The sequence below is a fragment of the Epinephelus moara genome, chromosome 21, assembly GCF_006386435.1.
Source record: "Epinephelus moara isolate mb chromosome 21, YSFRI_EMoa_1.0, whole genome shotgun sequence".
In the NCBI taxonomy this organism is placed as follows: domain Eukaryota; kingdom Metazoa; phylum Chordata; class Actinopteri; order Perciformes; family Serranidae; genus Epinephelus; species Epinephelus moara.
The window spans coordinates 15803865-15821558 of record NC_065526.1 but is presented as its reverse complement, the minus strand read 5'-3'; the positions used below and the strand labels follow the sequence as shown (position 1 = coordinate 15821558).

At 40.5% G+C, this 17694-nt stretch overlaps 2 protein-coding genes across 2 annotated transcripts in view; one reads left to right on the top strand and one right to left on the bottom strand.

The window, feature by feature from the left end:
* pkn2a (protein kinase N2a) overlaps window positions 1-5954 on the top strand; it is a 38554-nt gene extending 32600 nt beyond the window's left edge. The window contains exons 20-23 of the mRNA XM_050074586.1: window positions 1091-1233; window positions 1408-1515; window positions 5327-5407; window positions 5490-5954. Of these exons, the coding sequence (XP_049930543.1) occupies window positions 1091-1233; window positions 1408-1515; window positions 5327-5407; window positions 5490-5693 (536 nt within the window). The 3' untranslated portion in view covers window positions 5694-5954. The remainder of the gene's footprint in view (window positions 1-1090; window positions 1234-1407; window positions 1516-5326; window positions 5408-5489) is intronic.
* A 2605-nt stretch (window positions 5955-8559) lies between these two features.
* On the bottom strand, window positions 8560-17151 carry gtf2b (general transcription factor IIB). Its single transcript, XM_050074587.1, has 7 exons — window positions 17085-17151; window positions 14941-15053; window positions 12225-12358; window positions 11666-11812; window positions 10654-10783; window positions 9363-9644; window positions 8560-9165 (listed from the first exon to the last, which is right to left on the bottom strand). The coding sequence occupies exons 1-7, from the start codon at window positions 17099-17101 to the stop codon at window positions 9032-9034; spliced, it is 957 nt and encodes a 318-aa protein (XP_049930544.1). The 5' UTR covers window positions 17102-17151; the 3' UTR covers window positions 8560-9031.
* Between the last annotated feature and the right edge of the window lie 543 nt (window positions 17152-17694).

Sequence of the window (17694 nt, the reverse complement as noted above, 5' to 3'; positions counted from 1 at the left end):
CAGGAATACATTACTGTCTGTGTCTGTGACCCCCGTTCAACCCACAATCGGTGGGATTCGCCTTTCGTTTCTGCTGCTGGTTGAAATCTGTACTCGCACAGCGTGCTGAATGATTTAAGCCTATTTTGCTCGCTCAAAACTATTTTTAGTCGCAAATGCGAGTGCAGTGACGGATGGATCGCCACACTGCCGACATTTTACTCCACCCGTCACGGCACGCTGTTTGATTGCATTATCAAAACACGCCACTGTTATTCGGCCTTGCTTTTAACTTATTCCACCGAATACCGAATGTGTGTTTTTTTTGCAGTATTCGGCCGAATATATTCGGTAACCGAATATATTCGGCCGAATCTCTGACTTTGAATCCAGTGCTGCGCTGCTACTTTGTGTGTGAGGTGGATCATGGCACATTGCTGTTCCTATTGGTAGTTGTAGTCTAATGTGTGACAGTGAGACAGCGCCTGGATGAAAGCAACAGATGTGCTTAAAAACACGGAGGTTTCATATACAAGACGTATATAACGCGGACAAAGTGTCTCTGGCTCCTTTTCTCCCTCAGCCTCACTGGTGATGTTCTGTGCATAAATAAGATTAATAGCCTAAATAAATGAAAAGATTAAAATCATTTTCCAGCACTAGATTCATTTGAAAGGCCATGAAAAACTTAACTTAACTCCCCCCGCAAAGATTAATTGTTTCAAACTACAATGGATTTAGGTCTAGACATAGTTTTGTGTCCTGTGCTGCAAACCTTTAAACCTCTGTAGCTCCAGTGCTGTGTGCAAAAACGTTAACTTACAGCCCTGCTGTTTATTTTATATCATTTTCATTTACATGTTTTGCAGCTGCATATTTTCAAACAGGAATAAAATCCCTGTCTTTGCATTTTATTTTGATCACAGTCTGTTTTTATAAAAGCGCTTGTGACATCTCAAATGTGGCTTTGACCTGCAGCTGAACATGTAGCATATTTCGTAGAAAATACAGAGATATGAATTTTTGTCAATATGGCCCAGCCCTAATAGGAAGGTGTTGATAGTTTTAGGAGGTCTGGTCCTTTATTAAACTGCATGTGTGTTGCTTTCAGGAATGGGTTTCAGGGACCGCACCAGCACGTTCTGTGGCACGCCAGAGTTTCTAGCGCCTGAGGTTTTGACTGAGACGTCGTACACTCGCGCTGTGGACTGGTGGGGGCTGGGTGTCCTCATCTTTGAGATGCTGGTTGGGGAGGTGAGTGCAGGTTTTCATTATGATCAGTGATTCATAGATGATTTTACAAAACATCCAGTAATGTTACATAGCTGCACATTATCATGCCTTTAATTCATGCTGAATATCAGTGATTCACATTCAGCTGCACTTGTCATGTCTCCAACTTTTTCATCTTGGCACGTCTCTTTTCAGTCGCCCTTCCCCGGAGACGATGAGGAGGAGGTGTTTGACAGCATTGTCAACGATGAAGTCCGCTACCCACGGTTCCTCTCGACAGAGGCCATCTCCATCATGAGAAGGGTGTGTAGAGATAGAATGAAAAGGAAGAAATTCTAAACAACTGAATAATCACACATTCAGACTCTGCTTGTATTTCCCTCCTGATGAATCCTCACTGTGTAGAGAATGAGAGGATTTCACCCAGTAAATGGTGTGTGTGTTCCTGGTTGTGCATCACCTTGATATTAGCCTCACATAGCCAGACTTATCTCCACAATTTGTGTTAGCGCTGTGCCAGTGCTGGAGAAGGTCTGGCTGAAACTTTAACTGAACAGTAAAGCTAAAAACACTGTGTTGTACTTCTTTATCACATAAGTTTTGGGCAGCACTAAACCCAGGATGCAGCGACAGTGCTCTTGCAAAATAGTGTTGGAAGGGAACTTGCTTTGGTGGAACATTTGCACATGGGGAGGCGAGCACTGTCATTAAAATGGCTAAAACCCTGCAAAAGACAATGGCCAGAGAAGAGTGGCAGCCCTTTTCATGTGTACTGTTGACACTGAAATTATTGTAGCAGGCTAACATTTCATAGAACAAACCAACCTGCAGCAAACTCGTGAACTCACCAGGGTAAGGTTTTCAATAATGACAGGGTGTCCGGGGGGTCTTAAAAAGTATTAAAAGTTGATAAATCAAATGTTGGAAAATTAAGGCCCTTAAAAAGTATTAAAAAGTCTTAATCGCGATTTTATGAAGTATTAAATTTTCTTGGCATTCAAGCTTTGACAAAAAGTATCCATGAATGTATAATTTATTTTCCTCCTCACGACTATTGCAAACAACGATGTGTAGGTAGACACACTCGGACTGCCACTCGGGGTGGGGGCTGAGCGAAAAAAAAAGTCCAAAAAAGTTAATAACTTAAAAATTATGGTGAAAGCGTAGTTTCTTGCAACCCTAGAATTAAGATAAAAATATTCACAAACGAAAAAGCACTTCTGGTTGCTGATAATTTAGTTTAATTAAAACCCTCGGCGCACTGCAGCGCAAGCAGACAGATGCGCGACTCAGAGCAGCATGTGTCACTGACACCAGACTCAGGGCTGAATTCACAAAAGGATTGCGTGGCTTTTGCGGCCGCTAAACCGGTAAAAATGGAGCAAACAGATACCGTCTAATTAACAAAGCACGCGCAGAGGGCAAAATGCTCCACTAACTGCGCTGCCAAGCAGATTGTGTCTCGGTGCTCCGGTGTTATTTGCACGTATTGAAATGAGGTAATATGCATATATTTGGTGCAAAAATTGCCCCTCTCTATGCAAATGAGCCTCATTGATAAACAACGTCTAATTCACTAACACCAGCGCTAATATTCACACGCAGTTTGAGTGAAGTGAACAACATCTTTAGAAAGCTGGCGCAAACTGGGCGCTCCTCTGTGGAAGCCTCTCGCCCAGACTTTCCAGTGATCGTGGCAGCAGTGATCGTCTGTTAAATCAGTCTGTAAATAATATTTTGACATTATTATTATTATAATCATTACTTTTATGGCATCCGCAGATATTGATGCGTTGAACAGGTGACAGTCTGCGGTCGTTCTCAAAACGCACTTCTGTCACGCACTTCAAAAGCAACTTTCAATAATTTATTTTACGAAACGGGGGAAACAAACGTGAACAAAAACGGTTCCATAATTCATATTAAATTCAAAAGATAACGAAAAAACAGCTACAAGTGAGAGGGAATAGTGATAAAGTGGTCAAACTTGGTCAAATCCACAGCCTCAACCCATCCGACACTGTTAGACTGACTCACCAGCAGACATCACTACATGAGGGTATACAGTATTCAGTACTTTGCCAAACAAAGTCTGCCATTGTTCTGCCACGGTGTTCTTGGCGCAAAGCCAGCATTTATACTTTGCCATGTGTGGCTTATTGCAATCAGGGGCAAATCAGGGGCAAACTGCACTCAGCTGCCAAACTTTGTGGGCGTGTTTGCGCTGGTATATCATTAGCGCAATATCCTTTGTGAATAGGACGTTAAAACGGAGCAAACTGCGGGTGCAAATGAAGTGCAATTCAAGGTGCTATCAGCGGCTGCAGTTCATTCTTTGTGAATTCGGCCCTCAGAGCGCAGTGGACCGGTGGAAAATGTCACCATCAGCATATTATTTTACATCAGTAAAATCTATTTCGTCATTATTTTGAGTCACACTGTTGAAAGAATTTAATCGTCTGTGTTCAAGCAGGATAATAGGTCTCCATTCATTGCACGTCGGGCTTTCTATTTCCTTGTCGGAGATGGGGGTTTTTTAATAACCAACCAAAAACAATCAATCAATTAAAAACACAAACTGGAACTGGAACATGAAATCTTATATGCCTAACAGATATTGCTTCTCGTTCTTTGAGTTTATATGGCTAAAGGGGAAAAAACAACCGTAAATGGACGGCATGATTAGTGTTGCGTTCAAGGTCTCCCCAAAAAACGGGAGGAAAAAAAGGCCTAATATTCAATTTTTTTTTTTTTCCCCCACAATCGAATCCCGTGCCATCAAACAAAGCTTTGAAGCTTCGAATTTTTTGGGTCAGCCCTAAATCCCACATTCAAGGGGTTAGCCATAAGGTTGTTGTTTTCAGCAAGTTGGCCATTAATAGTTGATGTTGAGCTGTAGAGGATTTCTGGATTTAATTGCCTCATATCTCTTTTTTATTATTAAGATTATTTCTGGGGCTTTTTGGTCTTTATTTGATGGGACAGTAGTAGCATGAAGGGGGAAGAGAGAGAGGATGACTTGCAGCAAAGGATACAGGCAAAACTTGCAGCAATGATGTAGCCTTTGTATATTAAGATTATTTCTGGGGCATCTGCTCTACTAGGTGAGCTACTTGGCGCCCCAATTGCCTCCAGATTTCTATTTCTAAGTCATCAAATTTTATTCAGTAAATGAAAACGCTTGCTAAGGGCCTGTCACCACGTGGTGTCTTTTCTTTTCTTTTTTTTGTCAATTGTTCCCAATGAGAAGAGAGTGTATGCAGCAGCCTAGAGAAATAGAGCAGCGCCCAGCATCTTTTTTCAGAGTGCTCTAGCTGTTTTGTGAGGCTGCTCCCAGCGCTTGTAGTTGAAAATCTCTCCACTTTTCAGAAAGGCACTGGTGCTCCTTTAGCTACTGTCTGTCCAGAGCTGTATGAAATGATCACAACAAAGACAGAAAAGCATGGGACCAGAGTGTTGCCGCTGAGTATTGGTGCTCTGCCACTACTTATCTGCTGAAGAAGAAGGCTACATGGACACAGGCCTTTAATGTGGACAGTAGGCTAAAACAGAGTTCTCAAACTAGTGAGTATGACACTCTTTACAGCCCCACTAATGCTTGTTGTCTGCCACCAGCGATCAGCAGTATCTGTTCAAAGGTCTTGTCAGTGAAGATTGTCAGTCCTCCAGGTCATGGTAATCATAAGTGCTATATCGTAGGCAACTGGACTTGCTTGTGTTTCTTGAAGACTTTTGGCCTCTCATCTCAAGAAGCTTCTAGCACCTACACAGAGTTTAAAACCTGCAACTCCGCACTAGTCATTTAGAGTTGAAGGAGCTTCTTGGATGAAAGGCGAAACTAGTTTCCAAAGATATAGCTATGATAATCAAATGTCCATGGCAAATAGGTCAGTGTCCTCTCTATTCATTCTGTATCTATGGCTAAAACAAAGTGTGGAGATAGGTCTGGCTATGTGAGACTAGTTTCGTGTAGTGACGGGGGTTTGAAAACTGTAACATGGCAGAAGTGGAGGAAACCTCTGTCTGCAACAGCAGGCTCATATGCTCAATCTACATCCTGTGAGTGAGACTACTTTTAATATTTACTGTGTTTTATGCTCCTCCTTGTGCTCAGCTCTTGAGGAGGAGTCCAGAACGACGACTGGGAGCAGGAGAAAGGGACGCAGAGGAGGTTAAGAAACATCTATTCTTCAGGGTAAGGAATAAAACACAATTTGCACGATCACTTTGTAATTTCAAAACAAAACACTAATGTGACCGTCTCTGTTTGTTGGCAGAACATGGATTGGAACGGACTGTTGGCTAAGAAGGTGAAGCCGCCGTTCGTGCCGACTATTCAGGGCGCCAACGACGTCAGCAACTTCGACGATGAATTTACCTCAGAGGCTCCGATCTTAACCCCGCCCAGGGAACCCCGACCGCTGAACTCCGACGAGCAGGACATGTTCTCTGACTTTGATTACATTGCCGACTGGTGTTAGCTTCCCCTGACCCCCGTCTACACACACACACACACACACACACACACACATACACACACTGTGAACCAACACAGCAAAGACTGTAGCTCACATCATTTTTAAAACTCTTCCTTGCCCAAAATGTTGAGGAGGAGCAACGAACGCGGCTCCCCGAGCCTTCGGGCAAAAACTCTGTGCCATTGAGGAGAAAGTCCAGAAGCCTCCAGAGGACCCCCACTTATTTTTTAATCCACATGAAGAACTTTTTTTTTTTTTTTTATTAAGAAAAAACAAATGAAACTCTGTTGTTGGAGAGTGAAGGAGGAGGGATGCTTTGTCCTCCTGCACACGTCGTCGTCGTGTCCATTGTCTGACCACTGAGAATGTTTTTCATATGAACTCTTGAGAAGACGGCAACATCACAATCATGTTATTCAGTGTCACTGTCTTCAGTTTATTGATCTGTACAGATTATATTCAGTCGTATATTTTATTGTTGTGCTTTTTCATTCTTTATTTGCAAAGCCCTCGTCATAGGTTAAAGGAATGGTTCAGATTTTTTAAAGGCGGGGCTGTATGAGGTACTTATCTGTAGTCAGTGTATTACGTAGAGTGGGTAACAGAAGATAAGCAATGCACTGCTGTGGACGTGGGCAGCTGCAAATGTAGGTTGTAAGACACCTTATTCAAAGTGTACGCTACATTTAAAATATTTTCACAGCTTTACCTGCCATCACACAGCCCTTTCTGACGGGGAACTGAAGGTAAACCTAACTCTCGTCACAGCCACCAGACTCCATTGACAAATCAGTCATTTTAGCTAACTGATCACAGGAGCTGCTGGTCTACTGCTGCCTTGATTGGTTAGTTAGTTTGTGTTATTGTGCGACTTTGGTGAATCCAAACTATCACTTTAACATGCCAAAGTCACACGATGACACAAGCAAAGGAACCAATCGAGGCAGCAGTCGACCAGCAGCTCCTGTAATCCCTGCTGTTAAATTGCTGTTTTTCTCAATGGAGTCTGGCACCTTCAGTTGCAGTTGGAAATCACCATCTGACAGCAAGGTTAAGTGATGAAAATACTCTAAATAATGATTTTTCTTAGGTGGTTAAAATACGTTTCGCTGCTGCCCTTAACAACAGCAGTATGTTACAAGTATAATTCACTGACTATGGATAAGTACCCCATACAACCCCACTTCAAACGACCCGAGCTATCCTTATATGGACATTTTATCTCACTGTAAAGTTTGACATTTCTGCCGGGTGTTCAGTGAGTTTGAAGTGCTCAAAGCGTTCTCACTGAGCGGTCAACTACAACAACCATCTTGACTACTACTGCTGCTTCTTGACTTGAAATCAAAGTAACACTACATTTCTGTTTTTGTCTCGGGGCTTGATCTTTGTTCACAACCTGTTAATAACTCTTTTCTCTCTCATGTTGCTTCCATGTCTGCACACAAGAACCAACAGGTTAATAATAATGACTCTCTAGTGTAAAAAGGCAGTCCATCCAGTGTTAATGCTACTTAAGCTGATGAATTAACCAGCATCTTAGTTTTATTTGAAATGAGCTGATGACTAAGACCAGAAGAAGTGATGAAATATTAAATATTTCTGTCTGATGCCCTCTAGTGGCTCTGTAGCTTGGGGTTGATATTCAGCTGAGCTCAGTTAAAGATCTAAAGCAGCATCTTTTGGAGCAATAATGTTTTCATACCTGAGTTCAGCTGGATTTCACTTCAAGTTTTTTGGGTGTTTTATTCCTCATTGACAGTTGGTTGTGAACCTGACAGCATGTTTTCTCGTTACCTCAGTCTAAGTACAAACACTAAGTGAGTCGCACAGTTAAAAGCTACCAAAACCAAATTGATCCTGTCCCTCTTGAAGCAGCAGACAAACAACTTCTCATGGTTTAAAACAATCTGATGATGGGCTGACAGATGAAGATGTTATTGTTTTGGGAACATATGAACCTCATCTTTTCGAGGTTTCCGTCAAAATGCAGTTGAAACGCTTCCCACACTGTTCTGTGATCAGTTACATGTCTCAGTCTGACGCAGAGGAACCAGCCGATGACACTCTCGTCAGTTTGCATGTCGTATATAAACCGACTCAAATGTCGGAGACCTGTTGATTTCAATCACTACAGGGGAGGGCAGGGTATATTATATATACATACTGTATGTACACAATTAAGCTGAAAGCACTAATTTTATCAATAGTTTTTAATTATCTACATTTCTTAATGATGAAAATAGATTGTACAAAGTTTTTTTTTTTTTTTTATTCTTTGCTTGTGCATGTTGTCGCCAGAGCAGATGAAAACTTTATGGATGGTACACCAATACGAGTCACACAACTGTTAACTGTTCACCCCGGTGTTTAAAAAAAAAAAGACAAGGCATTTCTGCAATCGTTTGTTGCCCATCATGAATGCACAAATTAAACATTTGTAATAGTGACTTTGCTTTTATTTGTGGAATACTATTTTAAGTTTTGACGCATTTAAAAAAAGGTCCAGTGTGCAGGATTTAGCGACATCTGTTGGCAGAAATGGAATATAATCACTGTTTTTATCAGTTTTAATCACACAAAAATAAGAATTGTTTTCGTTATCTCAGAATGAGCTGTTTAAATCTCCGTTCAAACCGGGTCCTTGTCTATGGAGTCCGTACAGTAGCCCAGAACGGACAAATCAAACACTGGCTCTACATCAGCAACAGTTCTCTTGAATGCCTGACACACGCAAGAAGTTTTGGATCTGCAACCTCTCCCTAGGCGTCACTAAATCCCCCACACCGGACCTTTATGGCTCACTGAGGCTGTGGAATTTTTTCTTTTAAAGACATTCATTCTATAAAAGATTGGATAGTAAAACAGGTTTTATGTAAACAAATGTTTAATATTATTCAAACCATGAGCTGATTACCATGCTTTACTGAAAGTCTTTTATTTCATTTTTTTTTTTTTTTAAATTACTTAGAACAATTCAAACAAACTAACAAAATAGAACCAGGTCATTTTTCTACAAAAACAAAGTTTTATGTATACAGTATGAAACCGGCCTAAAATTGCAAGCATCAATTACATTTTTTCCCACTTGGACATATATACATGATACAGTATATACAAGCAAATGAAATACTGTAAGTACAGTCTGCAAAGCTGTTTATTTAAGCACTGGAATGTGTCCGTTTTTATTCCTGCGAGGGAGCACCGTGACGAAGGCTCGACGTCTTAGGAGGGAGCAGATAAATCTTCCAAATCCAACACAAAAAAGATTTTTTAAAAAAGGAGAGTAAAGTCCTGTAAGTACAGCAGAAAAATATCGTCACTGTGTCGGGATCAAGTCTTCACAGTTGGGGCAGCTTGTCGACAGGTGTGTCGAATTTGAAGTCTGGAGGGAAGAGTTCTGCAGCGCGTGGGTAGATGAGTCGATAAGACTGTCTGATCGTAACGTCTGCGACGCCGGCAATGTCTCCGATTTCTGTGGAAGCATAAAGGTCAATTAGTGAATCGTGTAGAATCTGAAACTTACTGCGTTTTAAAAACTAACTTTTTTGTAGCTCAAAAATTCAAACAAAGTGGGAATAAAATCTGACAGAATTCTACTTTTTTGATCCATTTGGAAAAACTTAAGATCCTTAGAAATACATATTTTCTTATTACAGCACTGTCTCGTACCTTTCTGGGTCTTCTTCTCTGCGGAGGCCTGCGAGGCCATGTAGATGGCTGCTGCAGCCACTGAGATGGGGCTCCTGCCGGGCACCAGGTCGAGCTCCACCGCCTTCCTGGCGATGAAGGTGGCCGCCATCTGCACCTGTTTGGGCAGGCCGAGGTTTGAGCAGAAGCGGGACATGAAGTCTCCGGTGGTGATGAGATCCACGCTGGTCTCCAGCGCCTTCAGGATCAGCTTGAAGCACCGGCCGATCTCCTTCTTGGAAATCCGAGAGACGGCGCAGATCTCTGTGGAGGGAGGGAGGGAAAGGGGATTGGGGGGAGGAACTCATTTAGATGGAGTGACATCGAAGAGATGTGACTCTCTACTGTGACTGCCACAGTAAAATTACACAAGACCAAGTTCACCAATCGTGTATCCTTTAGTTGTATAAAAAGTAGGGACTCCTAATGCACAAGTTCTATTTTTTATTTTTCTATGTATTTTGGTATTTTCAGTTTCATCTCATAAGAGGTGCTTCTCAGTTTAATAGCCTGATGTGTCCTGTTGCCTTCAGAGAAAGCGTTTGTTCAGTGTTCGTACAGTGTAATACAGAAGTGTTTGAAATGTTCCTCATTTTTATAATTAAAATAGATATCAAAGTAGGCGGTGTGCAAACTGTTTCCTCAGTCCCCAGCAAGAGAATATGTCTATCTGTCTAAAGAAACAACAGTACCGAATTTGCACTAAACCACGACTCCTATCCTGGGTTATGAACCAAATCATGAATTCTGTGTACCTATACACCCCTGATAATGTGTTTGTGATGTTTTCTTCTTTGAGACCAAAGGGACAGGAGTTAAACTGCCTTTCATTGATGGTGGCATACTACACACCACAGATTAATCCCATTGAGAAACACTTACAGGGATGTTGTGTGTGTGTGACTTTTCCAGGAAAAGGTGAGAGCAGTTTTCAAAGAATATGTTGTATATCAACGTAACAGTATCATATATGCAACATGTTTTTCTGTACTGTCTGAAAATGAAGACAAATTTACCAGTCAGACAGTCCATCGATACTGAGTTGAGAGAATATTTATAAATAATTCAGCAAACCATAACTTCCTATCTTATTTAACATGAGAAACTAAAAAAAAATCAAGTAGGTGAATAATTTTTGGCCGCCACACATGAATTTAATGGACATTTCTTAAAATTCAGACCTACGTTACCTGTTACAATTCATTAAGAAGCATCATCGATTTTGTGCAGATAGCTCAAACTCTTGTAAGAAAATAAAATGTTTTATTCTGACCTTTGAATGTTCTCGGCACACCTTCTTGTCTGCAGGCGATGTAGAGGCAGGCCGAAGCAATGGCATCGTTGGCTCGCCCCTTCAGGCTCTTCTGTTCATAAACCTGCTTGAATAAGTTGTTTGTTCTGTCCTGCAGAGCAAAAACAGTTTTATCAGAAAAAAAGCAATCCTCTTAAAAAAAGTCTTAAAGACAGTCTCCACAAATTTAATCATGTTTTAAGTTTTTTTTCAAAGGGGATTAAATAGTGCATGTCTTCATGAACCCAAAATAAAGTGTTTTTGTTAAGTTTTTGTAAAGCAAATAATGAACGTCTATGTAAAACAGTTATTTCGATACTGGTATCAGTATTGAAAATGCCTCCAATAATACCTAAAATGCTGTACTGGGAATCAGTATGTAAGAGTCTATGCACCACTTCAATACCACGTAATTTGTTGATTACTTTTTAAGTAGTTTCACACTTGGATAAAGGGTCCACACACTGTCTTCACCTAACGTTGAGTAGATACGTTGAGCGTTGAACGTTGAGAGTATAAGTGAGGCTAACGTGTGGCTCTTTGTCTGCATATGTGGCTCTTATATTCACATTTTAAGTCTGTTTTTGTCTTTTTTATTTGATGAATAACCATTTCCATCATCATGTAGATTATTGAGGCAACGTCTCGAGCTAAATGAACACATCTGCAGACGTTGTAAACCCCTTTTACACAGGAACATGCAGATGAACGTGTCTTCAACCCACACACATAAACTTCAGTCTGCAGTTTAGTTTCCACTTCAATGACGGACCACAGAATTACATAATTAACCACATGAAGTTCAGCTTCATTTCTTTTGTTTCCTTGCTCACTATGTTTTGCCCATACATGCATGGCTTTCATTTGTGTTCAGTGTGACGTGACATGGCTCTTTAAAGTGGTACAGCATTTTTTGACTGCTTAGCTTCACTTTTAGGAAAATCTTTCCAAAAGCACATTACGGAATCAGGTTTCAGAATTGTTTTTTACTTACTATGATGTTTCTTGGCAGGTTGATGCGATCAGCCATGGTGCTGATTTCTTTAAAGGCGTTGAGCATGGCCCGGTCAGAGCTGCTCATGGTCCGTCGGTTCTGGTACTTGGAGTTGCCGAATTCATCAAAACTAGCAGCGCCAGTTCCCTGTGGAGGAAACAGAGGATGTTTACCTGTAAAACTCACTAAAGACATACTCCAAAAGATGACACAAGAAGTTTTGAGGACGTGATTTACTGTGGTTGCAGTAGACATTCACAGACAGTTACACTAATGTTTCTTGATACTCTTTGGTGACTCAGGATAGTTACCAGGAAAAACAAAAGCGCTGTTCTCGACCTGTTTTGGTTGCGCAATGGTTGACGCACTTCCTTTGTGCTGTAAATTAAGCCCTCACTTAAATAGTCTGGAAACCAAAGTTGCTTAAATATCTTCTGAAAACCTTCCAATCATTTGAGCTGAAAATACCAGCACCTTGGGACAACTGTAATTTGGGAAAAAAATGCAGACAACAAGGCTAATTTAATTTAACTGAACAACGAGCACAACCGCCTCATACCTTGCTGATCATGGTGGTTAGGTCGCCTCCGTTGAGCAGTGGGTTCTGGGCGTCTCCCACTCTGGATGGATCTTTGAGGGCTTTCTCGTTGGAGAATGTCCTCCACTCTGAGCCTACATCGATTACACGATCACCTGAAGAGAATTAAATAAATTAGAAATAAACCTAAATATGGTTCATTAATATGGAAAGATTAATTTCTTAATCCGTCAATGTAACAAGCTTGACTTCATATATTTGTTGCCCAAATACAACATTTAGGCTCCTTTCCATGTAGAGTTAATACAATATTTCTGATGGAGTGCCCCTATTTTAATCTTTAAGACTAGTGACATGGTTTTTAGCCGAAGCACCAACATGAGGAACGAAAGAAAATGTAGTTAGTATTAAAAGTAAAATACATCCAAACTTTAACCTAGTCCAAGTTATTTCCTCCTTCATTCTCAAAAAAATCCCATCTACACAAACACTGTAACACAACTGAAGCACTATCAAGAGCATGCTAAACCCACAGCTGGCGATATGAAAGATTCACACAAAGAAGACAATGATATTGGCCAATCAGATGCCTGAAAAAAGCAATTACTGTAAAGCTACCGGGCTGCAATGGGCCATCACAGTGCCTCTGTTCCTAAATATAGTGGAAGAGTAACTGTACACTTCTGTGTAAACATGTAAAAAGCCATGTAAGCAAGGTTGAAACCAGCACTATTTTGGTCACGTCTGCAACTGCACGAAATGTCACCTCATTTGTGACGCCTCACAAGGGAGATAATGGTGCACGCTCTGACATCACGAGCCAAAAACTCAGTTTTCCCTTTCAACACTGAAAAGGGAACTTCTGAACATCTTTACCCTGGAAAGGATCCTTTTCTAGCAACCGAAAACGCAGCTTGTATGTGGAGGAAAGGTCAAACCCCCTAGAAAAAGTTACGGTTTACAAAAATACCCATGTACGTGTGAACTAAGCCTTGACTGAATTAAAAAAATGACACCCTTAAAAGAAGAAATGTACATTTTTTTATACAATCAGTCCTTTAGTTTTGGTTTGAATACTTTTTAAGACGCCCCACATTCACACCAAATTCATTTCACTTTCAACCAACATTCGTCTTGGTTCCCTTTTTTAAATTTCAGCTTTTCAATCTCGTGCATTGATGGCTGCACCTGTTGCTCCAAAACAAGTTTTTTTTTCTTCCTTCCTGGACTGAAACAGGAGAAGTGAAAGCTAACAACAAACACTGAAGAGCCAATTTCAGAAATAGGACACGGTAGCTTGATAGAAGTGACAGTTCTTTCAAGTTCTGTGATCACCTGGACATCCAAACAATGAGGAGACACAAACAAAATGCATTTACAAATGTGTTCTTCTGTCTGGCTGTATTAAATCCCTGTAGAATAATTAACCAGAAGATGGTGCCATATCAACACAATTCCCTTAAGCAAACACATCTTCCAGCATCCAAGACTCAAATACTGTAAATATTATGTGATTTATTCCGTCGACAACCTTTAAGATTAACTACAATACTGTGCTCTGAATCAAGCTCAAACATGTCACACATCATCCCTTACTTCTATTGTTTCTCACTGTCTTATCACTGTATGTTGTGAGGCAGAAATAAAATATGATCTAAACAAATGTTCAGACATTAAATTGCACCAAATCTGAGATGTGCAGGAGATAAACAGTGTGACAAAGGCAGGGCATATCGCTAGTTATCATAACTGTCTGTTCTTGGAGCTGTGCAGGAGGGTCGAGGATTAGATTTCTGATATTTTAATCCTGTTAGGGTTTTTTTTTTTTTCCTACTATCCATAAGTCTTTCTCACATCTCGAGACAAAGTGACATTCATCTCCTTAGAGGGCAGCCAAAGCTATGGGAGCAGGAACAGAGGGCACTTCAGCTTGCATCAGACAGCGGCTGGCGTCTCCCGTCTCCCACCTGACCTGGTCTCTGCTCAGGAGGCTCATTAGAGGAGAACTGTGTGTTCCCTGCAGCTTTGTCCTACAGTCTGCATCACATGTTCAGATTCAATTTTTGCCTCGTACACTTTATATCTTTGCCTTTATGTGCCGTATGTGCCTCGATGATAAATGACAGGTTGATTAAAACACTAGGCTAGGCTGGGATTGCACAAATAGCTGTTAATCACTTGTTTAACGCTTAACTGATGTTAATTTCTTTTCTTTCATCTTTACCCCATCTAGTGCACTTGTATTGGGGTGGTGAAAGTCGTTGGTAGACATGGTTTCTGCATGACAAAATGAAAAAATATGTTTTTCTGATCTAGCTGAATACAACATTAAAACTGAAGAACACTGGCAGTGCTGCTGTGAATCTAGAGGCAGGTTGAATGGCACTAAAGAGGAATTTATTGCTGCTAGTTTTTCCAGAATCTAGCTTCACGCTTTGGGAACCTGTGTGCTCATGTAGCCTGTCAACTCAGCTGATGTTCACACCACACGCAGAATCATTTCAAATACCGTGACCTCAAAACCAAGCAAACAGGTTCAGGAAGAGGTGTGCTGAGACTCACAGCCTCAAGAGTCTCTGTGTGCTGATGACTTTGATAAACCGAGTATGACAGAGTTCAAATGTGTGATGTACATCGAAAGAAACAAGCACAGGAAACCAAAACGCAGAGGAATAATGTGTTCAAACACTGAAAGCAAAGCAGAGGTGCACACGGTGTTCATAGTGTATATACCGACCTACTACAAGGCCGCATTCGGGGCAAATCATGTCCCCTGCTCTGTAGTCCTCTACCAGTATGGCATCAGGGTGGTTGGGACACTGAACTCTGGGAAGGGTCAGACCATCTCCACTACAAGAGGAGAACAACAGTTGAATCATCGAACAGTTCAAAAGGCAAGAAAAAGACAAGAAAGGGACAAAAGTTAGGGGAGAAAAATATGGGGTGGGGGAGAGTTCATGCTGAGGCCAGGACACAAAACAAGCTTTACAGCTACAGTCACATTTACAAGAGCTGGAAAAAATATGAATATTCAGACTGCCAGCGGAGCGTGACTTGTTAGGGATCACTCATAAGAGAAAACACCAACTGAAAACATAATTTAAGACAATTACAATTGGCATGGGTAAGAAAATCTAAATGCAAATATTGCATAACCTAGATGTGTCATTTTTACTTTACTCTCCCCCTTTTTGTTGCTGAAAAGAAATACTGGACGAGTAGGCAAACGACACAAAACTGGCTTGGGCAAAGTAAACATATGAATCCTGATATTAAAGATCAAAGCAGGTCACTCTAATATTAATCCATAATTAACTGGGTAAACAGCCCAGAGACAACATCAAACAACCTAAAGGCAAAGTGTGACAGCATCATGTCCTTATGAAGCCTTAGTGCTGTAATTAGGACTGCCGCTAACAACTATGATCGTTAGTGACTAATCTGCCAATTATATTTTCCATTATTTTTTTAGTCTTTAAAATGTCAGAGCTCCTCGGTCTTGACATCGACAAAATGCAGAAAATATAAAATCTTAGGGGTGAGGGGAAACAAAATCGACACAGCATCGTATCACGATATTTTTGTGTGGCGGATCGTCACACAGTCCCAAGTATCAATGTTTTATTAATTATATAACTTATTAATACTACAAATACAAATTAAACTCTAAATAGCCTACTAGAATAATATAATCAATTGCCTTTTCAGTCCACTAGATGGATTTTGTTGCCAAAAAATGGCTTACGTGAGACGAACAGACTGAAAATTTTATCTTATTAGATAAAACAGATGTTGACAAGGGCACATCATTTCAAGTTGAAAAAAGGTAATAAATCGCAATACATTTTATCGCAATATTCAGCATATCGCGACATATTTAAAATAGCAATACTATTGAATCGTGACTCAAGTATCGGGGATCCTCTGGTAATTCCCACCCCGATTAAATCTAGAATTACTTAGAACATAAGTCTCACAACTCAAGAGTATTTGGGATTTTTGCAAAAATAAATAAATTCATTAAACTATTATTAAAACTGTTGATTGATGATCAACCGGTTGACAAATTGATCAAATGTATCAGGTATTCATGAAATCATAAAATGAATACGTTGACTCCTGGATTAAAGCCAACAACCAGAGGGTCACGATGATGTGGCGGAAGCAAAACAGATGACCTCATATGCGTCATATCAATGACATATCAACACTCTTTTACTCTCTCATTTACATTTACATACTGATAAGACAAACATTCCCCTGACAGTGGTTGTAACAAAACACCAGATAAGAGGAAAGAGAAGCAGCTAAACACTTATGATTAGTTAGTGAGCCCAACTGATGCTAATGTCTAACTGTTACTCGCTCCGTGTACAAACTTCAGGGAAGCTTCAGTTGACTAAAGTTGCGTTAAAAGCTCAAAGCAGACAAGACGAACTGAAATCACTGACTGTGTTTACAAGCGGCAGGAAACCAGAGACGCTTCGATCGCTGCTGTCCACGACACTTTAATATGTTAGCATAAGTTTCAGCTTCAAACTACGCTAGCTGTTATCATGTTGCTAACCGCAAAAGAGCTCGAGAGACGGCGAAACAAAGTCTACGATGAAAAGTGACGTTAACTGAAGCTACAGCGCGCGAGCACAATGTAACGGTTTTACACATAGTGACTTCTGGCAACATCTCACCAGCTAGCTAAGCTAAGTAGCCGCTACCCAACACAAAGCATCGTACAACGGTAGGAACAAGGGCGTCATATTTTTTTTTAACTACCACTAGCTTCTCTCGTCATGCCTGTCTCGATAACTTTACATAATTCAATTCCGAGAGCGACAGACGAAGAAGGAAGAGGTGTTATATTTGGTTAAAGTTGCTACGCACCGGCTTGTCGACGCCATGTCACTCCTCACTCCGCCCGTTTGTCAAAGAAACAATTGAGTGCAGCACCTCTATTTATAACTTTTTACGTCACGTGGCCGTTGGAGTACGGCAACGCATGAGGTTCAAACTAGTCGTAGTATCCTTCCGCTTCTACCTTTCTTGCTGTAAAAGCAATTGTGACATAATAATTCAGACGTCTATGATTATACCATTAGGTATAAATGTGGTGATGTTTAAATATACACCATTACAACCAAAAACCTCATGTGATCGAATGTTTTTATTTATCTGTGTGTGTGTGTGTGTGTGTGTGTGTGTGTGTGTGTTTTTTTTTAAGTGAAGTCAATTAAGTCACAAATATCAGGTCATAGAAACCACAATAAACACCCCTTAACATACAATGTCCACCTGGTACAAAAGAAGAAAAAAGAGGGTTGGAATGTGTGTCAATGACGTTTTCATAAACACTTTTTATTTATTTAGGCTATTTATTTATGTATTTTAATCTTTATTCAGAAAGAAATTCTGGTCATTATTATATTAAGTTGTTGATTAAGTATTAACAGTACAAATTACAGACTGAGCATGGATGTCTCAAGGAAAATAAATA